The sequence below is a fragment of the Ziziphus jujuba genome, chromosome 3 (assembly GCF_031755915.1).
Source record: "Ziziphus jujuba cultivar Dongzao chromosome 3, ASM3175591v1".
Taxonomy (NCBI): Eukaryota; Viridiplantae; Streptophyta; class Magnoliopsida; order Rosales; family Rhamnaceae; genus Ziziphus; species Ziziphus jujuba.
In genome coordinates, this window is record NC_083381.1 from 21,575,982 (window position 1) to 21,593,646 (window position 17,665).

At 34.3% G+C, this 17,665-nt stretch overlaps 3 protein-coding genes across 9 annotated transcripts; 1 reads left to right on the top strand and 2 right to left on the bottom strand.

Annotated features, from left to right (window-relative positions):
- The first annotated feature begins 346 nt into the window (after positions 1-346).
- Positions 347-2,380, top strand: LOC107411886 (large ribosomal subunit protein bL28c). The gene is made up of 2 exons (XM_016019556.4): positions 347-611; positions 2,041-2,380. The coding sequence occupies exons 1-2, from the start codon at positions 395-397 to the stop codon at positions 2,271-2,273; spliced, it is 450 nt and encodes a 149-aa protein (XP_015875042.1). The 5' UTR covers positions 347-394; the 3' UTR covers positions 2,274-2,380.
- Positions 2,381-5,805: 3,425 nt separating this feature from the next.
- Positions 5,806-10,642, bottom strand: LOC107411929 (protein NPGR2). 7 transcript variants are annotated; one of them, XM_060815555.1, is made up of 6 exons: positions 10,204-10,642; positions 9,121-9,395; positions 8,509-8,764; positions 7,036-8,261; positions 6,740-6,893; positions 5,806-6,383 (listed from the first exon to the last, which is right to left on the bottom strand). In XM_060815555.1, the coding sequence occupies exons 2-6, from the start codon at positions 9,373-9,375 to the stop codon at positions 6,067-6,069; spliced, it is 2,208 nt and encodes a 735-aa protein (XP_060671538.1). In that variant the 5' UTR covers positions 9,376-9,395; positions 10,204-10,642; the 3' UTR covers positions 5,806-6,066. The 7 variants fall into 7 exon arrangements, with proteins under 7 accessions (XP_060671538.1, XP_048333138.1, XP_024926261.1 ...); XM_048477181.2 differs by having other exon boundaries at positions 9,121-9,392; positions 10,028-10,642; XM_025070493.3 differs by having other exon boundaries at positions 10,028-10,642.
- Positions 10,643-14,521: 3,879 nt separating this feature from the next.
- Positions 14,522-16,012, bottom strand: LOC107411889 (glycine-rich cell wall structural protein). Its single transcript, XM_016019560.4, has one exon. The coding sequence runs from the start codon at positions 15,933-15,935 to the stop codon at positions 14,883-14,885; it is 1,053 nt and encodes a 350-aa protein (XP_015875046.1). The 5' UTR covers positions 15,936-16,012; the 3' UTR covers positions 14,522-14,882.
- Positions 16,013-17,665: the final 1,653 nt, after the last annotated feature.

Below are 17,665 nucleotides of genomic sequence, written 5' to 3' on the forward strand. Positions count from 1 at the left end.
CGGTGACATTGAAAGCTTTGACGTTTAGATAAATGATTTGCATAAATAATGGGGTGGCCGTGCAGATATACTTCGTTGGTGTGTATAGAGTATATCTGGAATGCGAAAAGAATGTCAAACGTGACACTGTTTATGAATTGGGTTGGGTCCTTCCATAAGCCCACTCGAAAGAAAATGAAGCCTAGTATATAGCTTAAATCAACATTGGTAGGTTGCACAGGCCCATTCTAAAGAAAGAGAGGCCCAGTAAGTAGCCCAAATCCAGACCTCAAACCCAATAACCCACACCAAACCCAAAAAAGCAGACCAAAACAAGAGGCTTCAAAGGAAACTTTTAAGATCATTATCTATTTGTGTTTTGAGAAACAGATAAGCAGAGGGAAGCAAAAAGCAAATGGCAGCATCGGCAACACTGGGAGTGTTTTTGGGAAACACGTCCAGCTTCCGAAAATCGGAGTCATGTAATAAACTCTGTCTCAAAAGAAATGCGGTCGCGGAGCTAGGATTCGTTACTTCGCAGCTCAGTGGCCTCAAAATCTCCTCCGACTTCTCCTATGAACCGGCCAGACCCATTGTTACTTCCTTCAAACCCGCTTTTCAACCTGTTGCCCGTAAATTCTTCCTCCTTTTTTGTCTTTTTTCTTTTTTGGATTCTTTATTTTTTGTGTTTTCAAATTCTGGGTTCTGTTTGGTTTTTGGAAAGGTTGAGCCAAATTCGGTGAAATTTTGACTGTCTTTGTTGATAAAAAATTTTAGCGGCATTTTATTATCCAGGAACCAAATGGTAGTTTTGATCATGGGTCATGGGTGTGAATCTGTTGCTCAGTTTCTTCTGTTGATTAATTTTTCTTGCATAGCTTTATAGCCCATCAAAAACAATGTAGCTAATCCTTAAAAAAAGGTGTGGGATTTGAGATTTGTATATATGAATGTTTTTTCGTAATTATGTATTAGATAGAGTTTGGTTTTTATTGTCTTTAAAGTCTTTAAATTCAAAGAAAGTTTTTTAATCCTAATGTTAGAAAGCTTCAGGGATGAAATTAATTAGTTGGGCAATGTTCTTAAGGTATGAAAATCAGTGTTCCCTGGTTAACTATAAAACTCAAAAATGATTATTTCCATTATCAGTTTTAGAGAGAATGATAGGAGATAGTGGATACAAATTTTTCATTTCGTTTTTTATGAAGTATTCTGATCTTCTACAGTCGGGAGGAGTTAATATCCTTGATGAAACTAAAAGTGATAGTCTTGGTTGTTATCTATGTTTATTTGGGAGAAAATTGTTATATGTGTTACAGCAGTTTTCTTTATCTTTCATTGGAGGTTGTGTTTGGAGCATTGTCATAACTTCATCCTTATAGCAATATTTTTGTTTAAACAAGGAAGCGGAGCAAATATGTACTTTTCATCTTAATTCTATTACTATGTTTCGGTGATTAAACTATAATATGTATTTGCTTCCTCTCTCTGTGATTGTTGTTGTTCATTTTCTTTAACTATGGCTTAGACCCTCTTGGCTTCCCTTTGTCACTGTACTAGGCATATCATTTTCAGAAAATCTAAGCAATTTGCTCATTGCAATAAATTTATAGCATAAATCTAGTGATAAGAAGATTTCTAATCGGTTGTTTTCGAAAGCTCATAAAATAGGAGCTAGATTACTCTACAGTTACCAACTAAGGGAAGGTGGAAAAAGCAAGGGGGTGGAACATGAGAGTGAAGAATATCATTTAGAAAAGAAGTTTAATCACTTTGGAATATGCAAAACAATAAATCATATAGTGTGTATTATCATGGCTAGAAAGGTATTGTCCTCCTTCATGTAGGCTATTGAATTGTCCTTTTCATTCAGCCTCAAATAGATAGTGTGTTATCAAGGATGTTGTTAGCAAGTAGAAAGAATACCTACGCGGTATTTATATTACCAATTGTAGATGGTGTATTATGTATCATTGTTAACAAGTATTTCTCATAAGACTGTAATATATTAGTCAATCATAGGCAGTTGATTTAGCTCTTGATTTTGCATACCTTTTTCAGGCAGAATTTGTCCCTTCACTGGGAAGAAAGCAAACAAGGCAAATAAGGTATCTTTCTCAAACCACAAGACAAAGAAGTTGCAGTTTGTGAACTTACAGTACAAAAAGGTTTGGTGGGAAGCTGGGAAACGCTATGTCAAACTCCGATTGTCGACCAAGGCATTAAAGACCATAGAGAAAAATGGACTGGATGCTGTTGCCAAAAAAGCTGGCATAGATCTTAGGAAAGAATGATGCAAATGCTTTGATTATCTACTCCTTTCGTTTCTGTTCAAAAAGGCATGCCTGATCTCTGTATTTTAATCAATTTGGCTTCTATGCAGTTGAATCATTTTAGTTTACATGTTACAGCCTAAAGTTGTGTATAACCCTTTCGGCCATATGTTTGTGATTGAGGGATTCATGATTTAACTAACATGTGTCTACCTTCTTCTTTGAGGATGACCAAAACAGGGAATGTGAAGAATGGAACAAAATTACACAAACAATGACCGACTTTCTGCAAACATGGTAGTACTTCTGTTCTTCATTATGAAGGCATTTTTTGCTATACATGGAAATTGCACAAGTACTTTCTACGTAAAAAATAAAAAAATAAAAAACATTTTCCAATTTAGAACCCCATTGGGATAAAGGATAGCACTAAGATATCCATTTCAGAGTTACTGGGACACCCATTACATATTTTTCTTTAACTCTGGAGTGGCTGCAATTATAAAAATATCAATGCTGACAAACAATTAAATTGTATGATTTCAAATACTAGAATCTCATAGTTTTTTTTAATGCATTTATAAGCAAAGAAATATAAACTATTACTGGTCTTATGGAACACAATTAATAAATAAACTCTTACGGCTTCCTGATACAATTACCCTCATGGAAACATGAGTCCCATGCTAAACACTTTAGCACATCATTTTTTGTTTTCAAAAGATATAAAATATATAATATACTCCTTACATATTCATAGAAAATTAAATACTAATGAGTATAATTTTTCATTTAAGATAATATTTAATATAAAAAGAATATAATATAAAATGCTTAATGGAAGCTAAGCCAATGGTTCGTTTCGAGTATGGGAGTTCGAGCTCTTATACGTTTTGTACTTCGGCACCCACTTTTCTTTCTCAAAACATCGTCGTATTGGCTCTCTCCGAATCGCCGGCGTCGATCTCACTGCACCGGCAGTTAACGGTAATCTCTCTCTGTCCCTCTAACTTGTTAGGAGGAGAATATGAAGGTTTGAATTTTTTTTATTTTTATTTTTTCTTTTGTTGGTGGGTTTAAGTGGGGTTTTACAGAACAATGAAAGGCTGGGCTTTGACGATTAAGAAAACTGTGAAATTTTAGAGTTTTGGGTCTGATGAGTAAAATGGCAGGCTTTTCGCATTGCTTTGTTAATGCATTTAACTTGGAGTTTGAGCATCAATCGTTGGTCCATGGTTTGCTGTTCCTGGCCATTAATGGCAAAATAAAAAATAAAAAGAGCAAAACGCTATTTTTATTTTCTTGAGCTGAATCAATGCCAATGAGTTTAGTAAACAGTTTGGCTGCATAAATTATTTAGTTATTACTGGAATAGATTGTTGGATGAAGGACTGGTTTTTTGTGTTTGGATTGGCACTACATAGCAAATCTGAGTCAGACATATATGCAAAAAGTTTATTTGGTTATTTTCATTTTTCATGAACAATGTATGGTCGAATAATCTTTTTATTTTTATTTTAAATGGTTTTTACAAATGCAATTGTATACAGTGATTTTGTACCCTAATGTCTGAGATATTAGCTAATCCAGGTAATTTGTAGAAATGGTGATGGAAGGCAAGGATGCAACCAATGTAGATAGAAATGCACAACAACTAGATGGGTCATCTGCTGCATCTGTTGATGATCCACATGCGATTGTTGTGTCTATGCATGCTAGTCTTGTACCAATTCCACCTCTGCTTAATCAACCCCCAAATTGGTGTTGAATATTACTTAATATAGCAGTGCTGAGGGTAATACTTACATAATTTTTCTTTTTGTTTTTTTTTTTTTTCTTATGTGGCATACTATCAGGTTTAAATGCTGCAGAGGAGGGTGCGTCAAGTAATAGTGACAACCAAGGACATGGTAAGGAATCTCAGAGCTACAATGACAGGAACAAGGAAATTCTTGATCTAGAAGTTATTTTATCTTTTGCATTTTTCTTTTCCTACTCAACTGATACATCATGAATTCAGTGTTTTTTTTTTTTTTTTTTTTTTTTTTTTTTTTTTTTTTTTTTTTGGGCTTTTGCAGCAGCATCATGACAACTGTAATCATGAAACCTGAAACTATAATAACCCCTGAAGCTGTCTGCCTTCTTAAGGTCCTCTTTCAACAGAGAATTAATGGGCACTGGACAACACTTGCCAAATACCCTGATACTGAATTAGATACACTGTTTGAACGTATCAAAGATTTGGGATTTGAATACACTTGTTCTAAGGAGGATTTATGTATAGTGATTTGAACATACTGTCTTTGTCTGGTATACTGATTGGATGAGCCAGATTAGAGAGGTATACAACTGCCAGAGAACATTATATTTATAGCCCGGAGAACATACCTCCAGCTGTGTGGAGACAGTTGGTTGATCAAGAGTGGAATGCAGCAAGATAGTTCCAACTGTCTTTTACTTTCACTTATCTGAAAAACTTTCGAGTGTTGTGCCGAAAGAGAAGTAGAAGCTAACTTTTGTCTCATTGATTATTCTGGAAGGCTCAATGTTTAGAAAAATGATGTGAACTGGGGCGTGAAGAAGGCAAAGAGAATCCATGTATGTCATATAATTGAAACTTACTTTTGAAGGAACAAAAAATTTCATTGAATTCCATTGCCTCAAGTCAACGCTCTGCACTAAATGAGTTGCCTCCTGACGTGATTATAGAATCTAGCGAGTGTAGCAACCATGATTGTCTGAGGCTGAGAGAAAATGTGGACCGGATAGCAGGAGAGATGAGTGAGCTTCGTTAGAAGATGATTAAGGTGCAGGATGATGTGTTTCAATTCATGTCCGGGCCACAACCATTACCTACTGAAAATCCACCAGTCATGGTATACTTTGCTTTAGCTTTGACTATTTGCTTGCCTTGTTTATTTAAATTGCATTATTATTTAATAAAAAATTGGTGGCTAATTTGCGAATCAAATGAAAATGTGGTAAATGGGTTTATGAATATGTGTGGCTGAGAGATCTTAAGGTGTTCCTTTGTTCGCAAAATTATTTGCCATTTCTCATTTTGTATATGGTCTTATATTTTGTACCCAATTTGGAAAAGTAAAGAGATGTAGGGCATGACATAAACAAGGATTTAGGAAAGGAGAGGACTGATGCTGGTATATAAACTGTGGTTTACATTATTTAGGGACCATATGAACTTTTTGTATATTCTTCTTTTAATATATACTTTAATTAGGAATTTATTTTATTATTGTTATATATTTTTTTTTGGTAAAACCTTCATTGGGAATATAAATGTGTTCACTCGTGAAATTTCAAAATTACAAAATGCAACTCTCAATGTTTATACTGCTCTTTGTTGGATGATTTATTTTGTATTGTCTTATGGACAGACACATGTGATAACAAGTTTTTCTCATGTTTTTAACGCGAAAAGATTGCTACACATTAAAAATAGTTCTCTTGCTACAAATCCTTGAAAAGTATATTGACAGTCTTCCTCCTCATTTCTTATCGATATTTTAGCATTGAAAAATTCACTCCAAAAGCATATCATGAAACTAATAAAATTCTGAATACTATACATCATTAAAAGCTGAACAAGTATAGAAACAAAGTTAAAAAGAGTAGAAAAACTGAATACATTTTCAAGTAGCCCAAAAAAAAAAAAAAAGACATTTTGCTATTCTCTTTCTTCCCTTTTTTGTGTCACAAAACTATATAAACGCTGAAAGAGTATACACTGACAAAAAAACACCTTATAAACTATCATACAAGAGGGTTTTACAAAAAGTATGCAGGTAAGAGTTAATCATCTGAAAGGTTCAATGGGTTCAGATTCTTCAAGAAGAGCTGCAGCCTCAAAGCATTCAATAGCTTCCAGCGCTGAAGCCCCTTCATCAGCTTTATAAATAAGTCCAAGATTGTACCAAGCACAAGAATTTGTCCGGTCAATTCGAAGTGCATCCATGAGAAAGCTTCTCACAACTGGCAATGATTGACCACCAAGCTGTCTGAGAATGCAGCCAGTGGATACCAAGCTTGGTACATGGGTAGGTTCAACATCTAATGCCTTTCTGAATGATTTTAGAGCTTCTTGATGGAGACCCTTGGCTTCATAGAGCAATCCTAGCAAAAGTTACAAGTTTTAAATCCCTCGAATGAGTGATTTAGACTTCATCTTGGATTATTTTTTATCGCTTAAAAATCATCTATGTAGCAAAAAATTGTGTAACCTTGCATTTATGAGAGTAAAATGTAAATGACATAAGGACACCACATATAATATTCTAAATCCTGTAGTTTTCTTAGACTAGAAATGCTTCTTTTAATGGTTATTGGACGCAATTCCTTATGCTGTTGAAAAGCCATCTTAATCTTCAACAAGCAAGGAAGCAATATTATTCATAAGCTTTGGAAGAATTGAGATTATTTATCTTTGTGAACTAATGAGTATTTGGAATAAGTATGAAACAGGGATATACCTGCGCAGTGCCATCTAGAAGCAGAGTGAGGATTGATAGCCTGGGATTTTGAAAGACAAACTTCAGCATCCCGCCATTGGGACAATCTTGTGTATAAACTAGCTAAATCATGCCATGTTTCCATTTCCAAACTTCTGTCATGGTTTCTGGTATTCTGTGAACATGTATGAAAAAGAAATTAAAATATCCTTCCATTTACAGAAGTAAATCTTGATATCTTTGTTCCACATGTTCAATTCTTCTAACACATTCAACCGGAAGAAAAGATCTAATGTGATTGCCAATCAAGCACATACCTTTAGAAGTCTCTTCTCGACACCTGCACTTTTACTTTTATTCCGAACTTGGAGAACTGCAAGAAGATGAGTGTATGTTTCTATGGCTTTCTTTATCTGGCCCTGCGCAATCTGGAGTTTTGCTTTGGTTCTCAATAGCTCTCCTTGATCCCATTTTCCAGTTTGATCTAAAGCAGCATTAATTACGGTCTCAGCATCAACAAAACGTTTTTGAGCTGACAATATACGTGCCAAAAGAGTGTACCCTTTTACACTGGATCCAGCCTCAATTTGTAAAAGCTGGTTTGCATAATTAAGTGCAATATCCAATTTCCTTTGCTCGGCATGTTCAAGACACAGATGAAACACAATGTATGGATTTCTCTCCTCCATTGTTCTTTCAGCAATTTCTAATGCCTGAAGTGCTTCAGATTGCTTCCGAACCCTCTCAGAATCAGAAGCAGATGATCTGGACTTAGCTGACAGTAGAGTACCAAGTAAGCAATTTGAAATGCTTACCATCTGACTACATTTTCCATCCATTTTTGAAAGTGCTTTGCAAGCATGATCAATTCCTTCATCAATATAAACTAAATTCTCGCTGCAAATCTTAGAAGCCAGTAATAGTTCCGGGATGCAGTCTGTACTCTGTTGATGATTATTCAATATGTTTCTCAGAAGATTCAAAGCAACCAAATGGTTACCTTCTCCATAATAACACAAAGCTGGAGTACAAAATCTTTCTTTTCTTTCAATAGTTCCTGGAGGCAACTCTTCAACCTGATGAGCTAATGCCATTAGTTCACCCGAAATAGATAATGCATAAGACAGGTGATCGATAATTGATGGGTCCCATGGAATTTTTCCCCTAACAAATTTTCTAAGTATAACCAGAAGCAGCAGGATTGCCTCTTCTAAATTGTTTCTTGGCACAAAAGAGCCATCCAACTGTGAACGAAGATTTGGAGGGCTTGCATCACAACCACTGTACAGAAGAAAAACTGCAAATTCCTTTTGAATCTTTGTAGCAGCTTCAGTGTCAAGATTCCAATGATAGAGGAGGGCTCGTCGATATGATAAGACGGCTTCATTCAAGGAACCAGAAAGTTTCCACAGCTCTGGAAGCAACTCAACTGCTTTGGTTAGAGTCTCTTGTAATTTACAATCCGAAGCAAAGCTTTCAGGCAACCCATCAGGTAATGCAGATTCAACAGTGTCCAAAATAACTTTACATGATTGAGCAGCTTCTGCGAAAGTTGGTCAAGAAAGGAGATTGGCCAGGTGGTGATGATTAAACTAAGTGTTCTATCACATAAGCTTAAATATTTGGACATTTAGTTTAAGTGAGAAATAAAGTCAGAGCTTTCATAAGATGACAAATCAATTTCGCAAACCGAAAAAAATACTAGAACAAAATCTTTCAATGTTACATTAAAATCTGACGTTAAAGGCTCCATACATGGAATGCAAAGTAGAAAACAGAGCAGGGAATACCTCCATACCGTCCAAGACCTTGCAATGATTTTGCTTTGAGAAAAATAGCTTCAAGGAGTAAACTAACAGCATGCATGGACATAGGCGGAACAGCATCACTTTGCGAACGGCGTCTATTATTATTTTCGCATTTTCTAGAAACGGACAGTTTCATCTTTGGAGTCACAGCTGCAATGTCTATTCCTTCAAATACATGAAGAGCAGCTTCTATGTTACCTTTCTGATACTCAAGCCTTCCTAGTAAAGCTCTTGCTTCCTGTTAAAGCAAAAGGTTACTAAGCTCCATCATTCTCATTAATTAAAGCCAATAATATTGTAAACTAAAAGTGACATTCCATATTTAGTCACTACCTGTGTCACAGCCTTAGAAGTTTCACTACCAACCAAGAAAATATTCCAACATATAGAATTAGAATTATAGAATTAGTCACTCAAGAAATGTCTCTACCACAAAAAACTTACAGGTAAAAAAACTACATATAATAAAATGATGAAATTCAAATTTGTTTAACTTTTGTTTAATAGAATCTGACATAGAAGAGTATAAACAAAAAGGAAAAAAAGAAAGACAAAAGTAAGGAAAGCAAAAAAGTTCAGATGCAAAAAACAAACCTCATAGTTGAGATAACCACTTTCACGAAGAGAAGACTCAGCTTCTTCAATATTGCTATTATCCATTTTTACTTCAACCTCACCTGCTCTAGATGAATACCCACTCGCTGAGTAGTCCCGAGTTGCGAGTGAGTCCGAAGAATGAGCTATTTCATCTGCTTTTAGTTGTTCACCTGAACGTATACACTTCATCATCTTGCTAAATCTTCCTCTAATTCCAAATACCTTCTTGTTCATCCAATTCTTAGTTCTCATTCCGGATCATCCAGATTCTTCTGTGTGTTAATATCAATCACATAAATATAGGAAAAAGAAAATTTAAAACAAAAAAATCAGAGCTGCCAAAATCACACATAATATAGGCAATAATATTATATTAGCTTCAAGATCATGAATAGAAATACTAGTACCTAACTTAGCCATTGAATTATAACTTTATAAGAGCATAAGATTCAGGACAATTGAAATACTGGGAAAAAAAATTTAAATAAAACCTTCCTAACTCATACATGTGAAACAGCTTGAGCAGATTCAACCTCCAAATTCAAAATTCCAGGTTCTAAGTTTTAAGAAGGAAAACCTACCAATGTTTTCAGCAAGCCCACATCATAAACTCAAGAAAATCCACCAAATTTAACGCACAGAACTCCCAATTTGATCACCATAAGATGGGAAAAAGTGAAAAACAAAAGAAGGAAAGTTCATAAAGACAGAAAATTTCAAATACATCCAGACGAAAAAAATAAAAGTTCAGTACAAATTGGACCTTAGTACAGGGTTAAAAAAAAGAAAAAAGAAAAAAGAAAAAAGAGAACCACTTTTGGAACTAATAGTTGAAGAACAAGCAAAACCCATTTACAGAAAAACAACAACAAATTAAATCAAAAATTTTTTTGAATGAAAGTACCTTTTGATCCTCATAAAGAATTGACCGAGCCCACAAAACATCAAGTCCAACTTTGCATATATCTCTCTAAAACATCCAAAGAAAAATAAAAAAGTTGCTTTTTTTTTTTTCTATCTTGCTAGCTAAGAATCCAAAGCTCCAACACCATTTGATTCTAACTTTTTCTCCATATGTACCTGTTTTTTTCCCAAAATGTAGCTTGTAGTTCAATACTAGCATTCAAACAGTTCTCGAACTCAAAGCATTTTTTTTTTTTTAAAAAAAATTTTGGGTTTGCAATAAATTATGAAATCTAACACTCTGATGCTCTTTCTTTTCAACGGTGTGAACACAGAGAAAGATTTCGTACTCCGAGTATGGTATGGGGGAAATGAATATACTATAACAAATTAAGTATTTGTTATTATTTTATAATTTCAATATTTTCCCGGGACCCATTTAAGATATTTGCACCTCTCTTCCTTCTCTCTGGTCAACTGCCGGCCACATCACTCTCTCTCTCTCTCTCTCTCTCTCTTCCTGTTCTTCTTCTTCTTCTTCTTCTTCTTCTTCTCCTCTCTTTCTCTCTCTCTCTCTCTCTCTCTCTCTCTCCAGGAGCATAAGCATGTTTAGAAAGTGGATTATGATATGATGGAGTCCTATTCCTTTTGTGCCTTTGTATATTCAATTACCTGCCAAATATGCTTGTTCTTTTTTCGGCGGTGGAGTGTAATCATGAATTAACCCACTGCCAAATTTTTTCCTTCCTTTTTTATTTATTTTTTTATTTTTAAGTTAATAATACATGGGTTCTTCTCAAAAAAAAAGAAAAAAAAAAGAGAAGAAAAGTTAACGTATGGATTATTATTAGCTCTCTTAGCCTTTAAACTATGTTTATAGTTGCAATTTAATCTTTATTTTATTTTAATTTTCTTTTACATTTTAACTTTTAATGTATTTTGATTTTTGAATTTTTGATATACTTTAATTTTTAATTTTTTTAACAATTTTAAAAAAATGCAGTGTATTTATTTATTTTATTTGTTCTGTACTGAAATAAAGGTACAGTGTACTTGGTACTTACACAAAATGAAAGAGTCTCGTAGAGTTGTTGTAATTTTGTTTTTTTCTTGTGTACTGCATATTTTAAAAATGTTAAAAAAATAGATTGAAAATAGCTTTCACGACCAAACTACAACCAAAATAAAATTACGAACTAAAATGCAAAAAATAAAAATAAAAAATTATAAAGATAAAAATGCAATTATGATCACAATTCAGGTTTTAACAAAGTCTTTAATATATACTACTGTTTCTTTCATTAAATAGATTATAGAACAGCAAATGGATTGACCCACAAGTTTTTTTATTATTATTATTTTTTTTTTTTATGTGAAAACTCAACTTTTCGTTTGATCGAAAAGAGAGAGAACTCTGTTTGTCGGTCGAATAAGTTAAATACTTTATTTTTATTATTTAATGTTTTTAATTGTAATATTTTTAAGATGTAATTGTTGGGATACTTAAGAAAAATTCAATTGTTGCAGCTTTGACTATGATGGTATTGACCTTTTTAACTCACATTAAAAAATTTCACCTACCCCCTTAACTGTGTACAATCTTCAGCTCCACGGCTGCATCGCGCTACTTACTCAAATTGAATGGTGGGACCCATTTTTAGGGCCCACCTACATATAATTACGGTGCATAGTTCTTGACTTACATTCATCCTTTAATACTTTTGAAGTTAAACATAGTGTTTTTTTTTTTTTTTTTTTAATTATTATAATTTAATAATCACAAGTAATTCTAATTTAAAAGGCTTCAACCTACAATCTTAAAGGAGGTGAGTATGAGGGCATATCCACACACAAACATATATATATATATATATATATATTTTTTACTAACCTAAAATTGAATGATAATAAATAAAATTTTAAAAGAATATATATATATATATATATATATATTTTAGGTTGATGAAAATAAAATACCAAAATTTCCCCTTTTATTTTCTGTACATATGTGCTGAAACAAGAAAAGAAGTTGGCCTTTAAAGGGGGGGGAAAAAAAAATCCTTGCTTTTATCTTCTTAAATTATAAAATGTGAAATGGTGACCTAATTTTCTTGTCAACTTATATTAAAAGTAGAAAATATATTAAAATTTTATTAAGTTAACGACCATTAATCCTAAAACTTAAAAATACTAGAAAGTGGGTTAATATAAATATATATATATATATGTCAATATTCCCTCTCACTTATAAATCATTTTAACTTTAAAAATGTTAATTATTTTTTAATGAGTGATAATGTGTATTTTAATCTAACTATCTATGATTTTAAGCTTTGAAATAATTGCTAAATTATCATATATTCTAAAAATTTAAACTATTAAAGATGAGTTTATTGTGTATATGGTACATAGCTATGTGAATAAAGTTTACCCATCAAAAAACAAAAAAAATAAAAAAATTTCAGCTAGGAGCTTCCAAAAATTAAGAGCCTCGTAGGAATAAGGTTTCTATTTAAATATCTTCAGTATAGTAAAATTTTTAAGATAAATAATTTTTACAAATTTACAATGGTGCACTAGTATGATTATTTATATAAATGGCCAGTGCTATAAGACATTATGAGTCTATGATAATCTTAAAATTAATATATATAAAAAATATTAATCATCTATTTCCTTGTGAATATTATTATTATTATTATTATTATTATTATTATTATTATTATTATTATTTTGCTGGAAAGGGATAGTTTTATAAACCAAAAAAACCACATATACAACCTGCAGAGGAGTTGGCTGAGGCCTCACTCCTGGCTTGCAAAAAAGGAAAAGGAACAGGGAAGAGTGTGCAAAGACAAAAAGCCACTGTGCCATTGTTGATGGCCCAGTTACTGACAAAATGAGCTAGAAAATTCTTATCCCTAGGTATTCAAAGCAGATGAGCTTCCTGAAACTCACCCTTAAGGTGGATGATATCCGATAAAATGCCAGCTGCTGCCCAGTGGCATGTTTGGTCACCCTGGGAGTTGATATTTGTGACAATGTTTCTGGCATCAGATTCACACCAAATATGTGTCCAACCTTCTTCTTTAGCTAGTTTCAATCCCTGCAATATACCAAAAGCTTCAGCTACTTCCGGCAAGTCTGAGAAGCACTTTACAGCTTGAATCTTCAGAATTTCCTTCTGCTGGTTTCTTGCAACAATTCCAATCATGCTCTCACCACCCTTGACTGCCGCATCAGTGTTTATCCTGATACATTGAGAAGGAGATTGTTGTCCTGTAGGAAAGTTTAGGCTCGAGATTGGGAACTCCATAGAATGCTTGCAAGCAGCATTTCTAGTTTCTTGGAATCTGGTTCGCATCTTGTCCATTGTGACTTGCAAGGAAAAGGTTGTATTTTCAAAGACTGCTTGATTTCTAATCTTCGAAATTTCGTCCAGCACAAGGGTTGCATATAAGAAAAATTCTTCCCTGTCATTGTTATGCACTGGAAGGACACCTTTAGGGTCGAATAGTAAGGCTAGCGTTTCCTCAAGGGGCATGTCTACGAGGTGGTCCCATTTGATGCTCCATGGAGTAGCAAACCAGATGGCCCTTGCAGTTTGACAATGGAAAAAGATGTAGTTATCCGTTTCCATACATCCGCAACCATGAATGCAATTGCTTTCAGGGATTTCGAAGTTTCGTTCTAATAATTTCCTTGTGGATATTTAATGTGAGGATTATCTTTTGGTGACTTTTCCCCCCCTTTTAATCAGATATTTTTTTGGTGAATGAATGTAAGAAATATTGGGACAAGTTATAATACGAGAATTAAATGCTCACTCTTACAGAGAGTACTACAGATATAATTTCAATTGGTCTATCACATTAATTATTATAGATATACTTAAACGTAAAAAGCTTTTATGAGCAGTGAGCCATGTGATTCAAGAAAAAAATATATATTCCAATCACGGTACGACCATATTAATTTTCTAATTAACAACCATTTCGAATTCAAATCTCCGCAAATTATAATATAAAAAAATAGAAAATAAACCTTCAAAATTTATCAATAGCAAATTGATTTTCCAAAAATATCCATTATTGTATTTTCTTTTAGTAGGAAATAAGTTTGAGTTAAATAAATTACGTTAAAAAAATTTATGGATAAGTAAATTTTGATAATGCACCAAAAGAAAAGAGAATTTGTTCCCATGGTTTGAGGAGGGAAAAATGTAGATTTTTTTTTTTTTTTCATGTTTGTTTATATTTTGTATTTTTTTTTTTAACAAATAGAGCATCATAATTCATAATTGGTCATATGGAAGGTTATAGTTAAGTTTTTTGGCTAAATGTTATAGTTAAGTTACTAACTAGTCAAACATATAGCTATATATTAGTTGGAATTCACAGCAACAGCATGCAAGGTTAAATAAAATGGAAAATGGAGAAACTTTCATTATGGTGCAACTTAGTAAATAGATTTTATTACCCAAAAAAAAAAGAACTAGTAAATAGATTTTGGATCACTCATTAATTAGATCATGAGGTAGCTAGCTATAAGTACATAGGCAGGAGTTACAGTACAAATTTAACTTCACCCCAACTCCCTCTCCCTAGTTTCCCATCGATCCAAACAAATTAACAAAAAAACACATAAACACATTGAATTCAATTTAGTGCATGTTTTCTTCAAATTCAGGAATCCTTACTACAAATGCCTGATTTCAAAGACCTAATTTTCAACAACATTTTTCATTATTATTATTTTTTTTAATCTAACTTTATCCTTGCTTTCTTCCAGCATGCATCTCATGGTGACATTGACCACTGCCAACGTACAACGTACGTGAAGCCCTTCTTAGTACTTTAGTGGCGTCCTCCTATGCCACCACCGCCGCCGCCACCACCACCGAATCCACCACCTCCGCCTGCCCCTCCACCGAATCCACCTCCAAATCCTCCCCCTGAACCTCCTCCTCCTCCTATGCCACCACCTTTTCCAAAACCACCGCCAAAGCCGCCTCCGCCTCCGCCTCCTTTTCCAATTCCACCACCAAATCCACCCCCTTTTCCAAAACCCCCACCAGCTCCGCCTCCAAGGCCACCACCTTTTCCAATGCCACCACCAATACCACCACCTTTTCCAATGCCGCCACCAAGACCACCACCCTTTCCAATGCCACCACCAAGGCCACCACCCTTACCATAGCCACCACCAAGACCACCACCCTTTCCAATGCCACCACCTAGGCCGCCGCCCTTTCCATAACCGCCACCAAGGCCGCCACCCTTTCCAATTCCTCCTCCAAGTCCACCACCCTTACCATGGCCACCACCAAGGCCGCCACCCTTACCATAGCCGCCACCAAGGCCGCCGCCCTTTCCAATTCCGCCTCCAAGTCCACCACCCTTACCGTGGCCACCGCCCTTTCCAAAACCACCTCCAACGCCACCACCCTTTCCAATGCCACCTCCAAGGCCGCCGCCCTTTCCATAGCCTCCACCAGCACCGCCTCCTAGACCACCTCCATGGCCAATGCCGCCACCAGCACCAGCACCACCTCCTACTCCGCCTCCATGGCCAATGCCTCCACCAATTCCACCACCCTTTCCAAAGCCACCACCAGCACCACCACCAAAACCTCCACCACCGCCACCTCCAAACCCGCCACCACCACCACCACCGGCTCCACCACCTCCACCAACACCACCTCCATATCCACCACCAGCTCCACCTCCGAACCCTGCTCCACCGCCACTTCCACCCCCAAATCCGCCACCAAAACCACCTCCCTTCCCGATACCTTTGAACTTCTCCTCTTCGTCATTTTTCACCAAATCTCTGCCTGCCACACTCACAACAAGAACTTGAAAGCAGACCAAAGATAGCAGAGCAACTCTCCATGTGTCACAACCCATTTTGGAGATTTTTTTTCTTTTTTTTTCTTTTTTTTTCTTTTTTTTTAACTTGATCTTCGTTGATGAGAAGCTAATGGCAATAAGGGTAGGTATTTATATCGAAGCAAAAATAATATACATCTCTTGCTTTTGCATTCATTAGGGTTCAACGACTACCTGCTTGCCACATTTAATGTATGAATGAAACCCCACAATTTATCACCAAACGTTTGGTGCAAGTTGTTTCTTATGGCTATAGGACTTCTTGTTTCACAGAAAAAAGATGAAAAAAAATAAAAATAAATCCCTAAACATGCAATTCATTAATATTGCAACACTTTTCATTCACATGGTTCTTCATATATATAGTACATCAAAGTTGTACATGAATAATATATATATATATATATTCACCGCCTAGCTACCAGCTAGCTTTCCTCTAGACAATTATTCAATAAAAGAATACCTAATTCGTCATGGTACAAAAGCTTATTAGTTATTACATATATATATATATGGCTTATATAAAGTGTATATTCATAGTCAATTTCTGTGTACATGTTATTATATATACAAATATATATTCATGTAAAATAAAAAGAGTATTATATATAAAGTTTTTCATATCACATACATAGTACATTGTAAATTTCGATTACTTGGTTACAAGGAATCAGTGTTAGGGAAATTAAAGAGAACAAAATAACATGTAAAAACATTTATTGTCATGTATTTTGGATAAGCAGCTAGTGACTTTCCGCAAGATGGACCATGCCTTGCATATATATATATATATATATATATGTAAGCTAGATGAGCTACCAAAATGCTGTATGAGGACCACAGTGATAATAGACACTACTTTTCGGAATAGTATTATCAGCAGTGTAGTGAGAAAATATAGAATAAACTATATATATATATATATATATATATATATTCGGACTTTTTCTGTTGAAAGGTATCTATGACATATGCGTCTCTTATGTCAGGCAGGAAACGAAGAGACACACATAGAAGTTGTTGCTGTAACAAATGCAGTAATTTCCATTCCCATATATGCAAACAAACTTTTTTTTTTTTAATGCATAATTCATCAATTTGCTATCATCTTGTACTCAATATCTTCAGGATGAAATCTCACTTTATCAAATTTTAAGCAATTTCATTCATTATTTAATGTATCATCTTTTTTTCAGTTTCTGTTTTAGTAGATAAATGATTTTATCGTGATTTATAGGGAAAGATGTATACATATAGGTCCTGTCTCTATCATTCAGTTAATCTGATGATATTTTATATGATCAAAACCTCCTTTATAAGCATTTGGAATATCACTTTAACAATTGAGATTTAAAAATGTATTAAAAATTTGAATCGGTGGTAAACTACTAAACTCCTTTGTTGGCAAAGTAAACCTCGTATGCAATCATATATACCACTAAGATATACTACTAATGCATTTTTAAATGCTGGTTTGTGAAACAATACAAGGGTTATTGTTAATGAAAATCATGTTGATCTATGTGATTATATTTATATATGTAAATGTATATATATTCCGACTTTAATAAAGTCTATATGCACGTTCCACTAATTTGGATCGTCAATCTTTCGGTAAAAAAGCTAATAATCTATTATGTGCATTCTCTCTCTTTATTAAAATCAAAGTATCTTAATGTAATTAGGATTATATATGTTGCATGTCTAGTACCTATTTATATATGATTTATGAAATATTTCATCCTAAA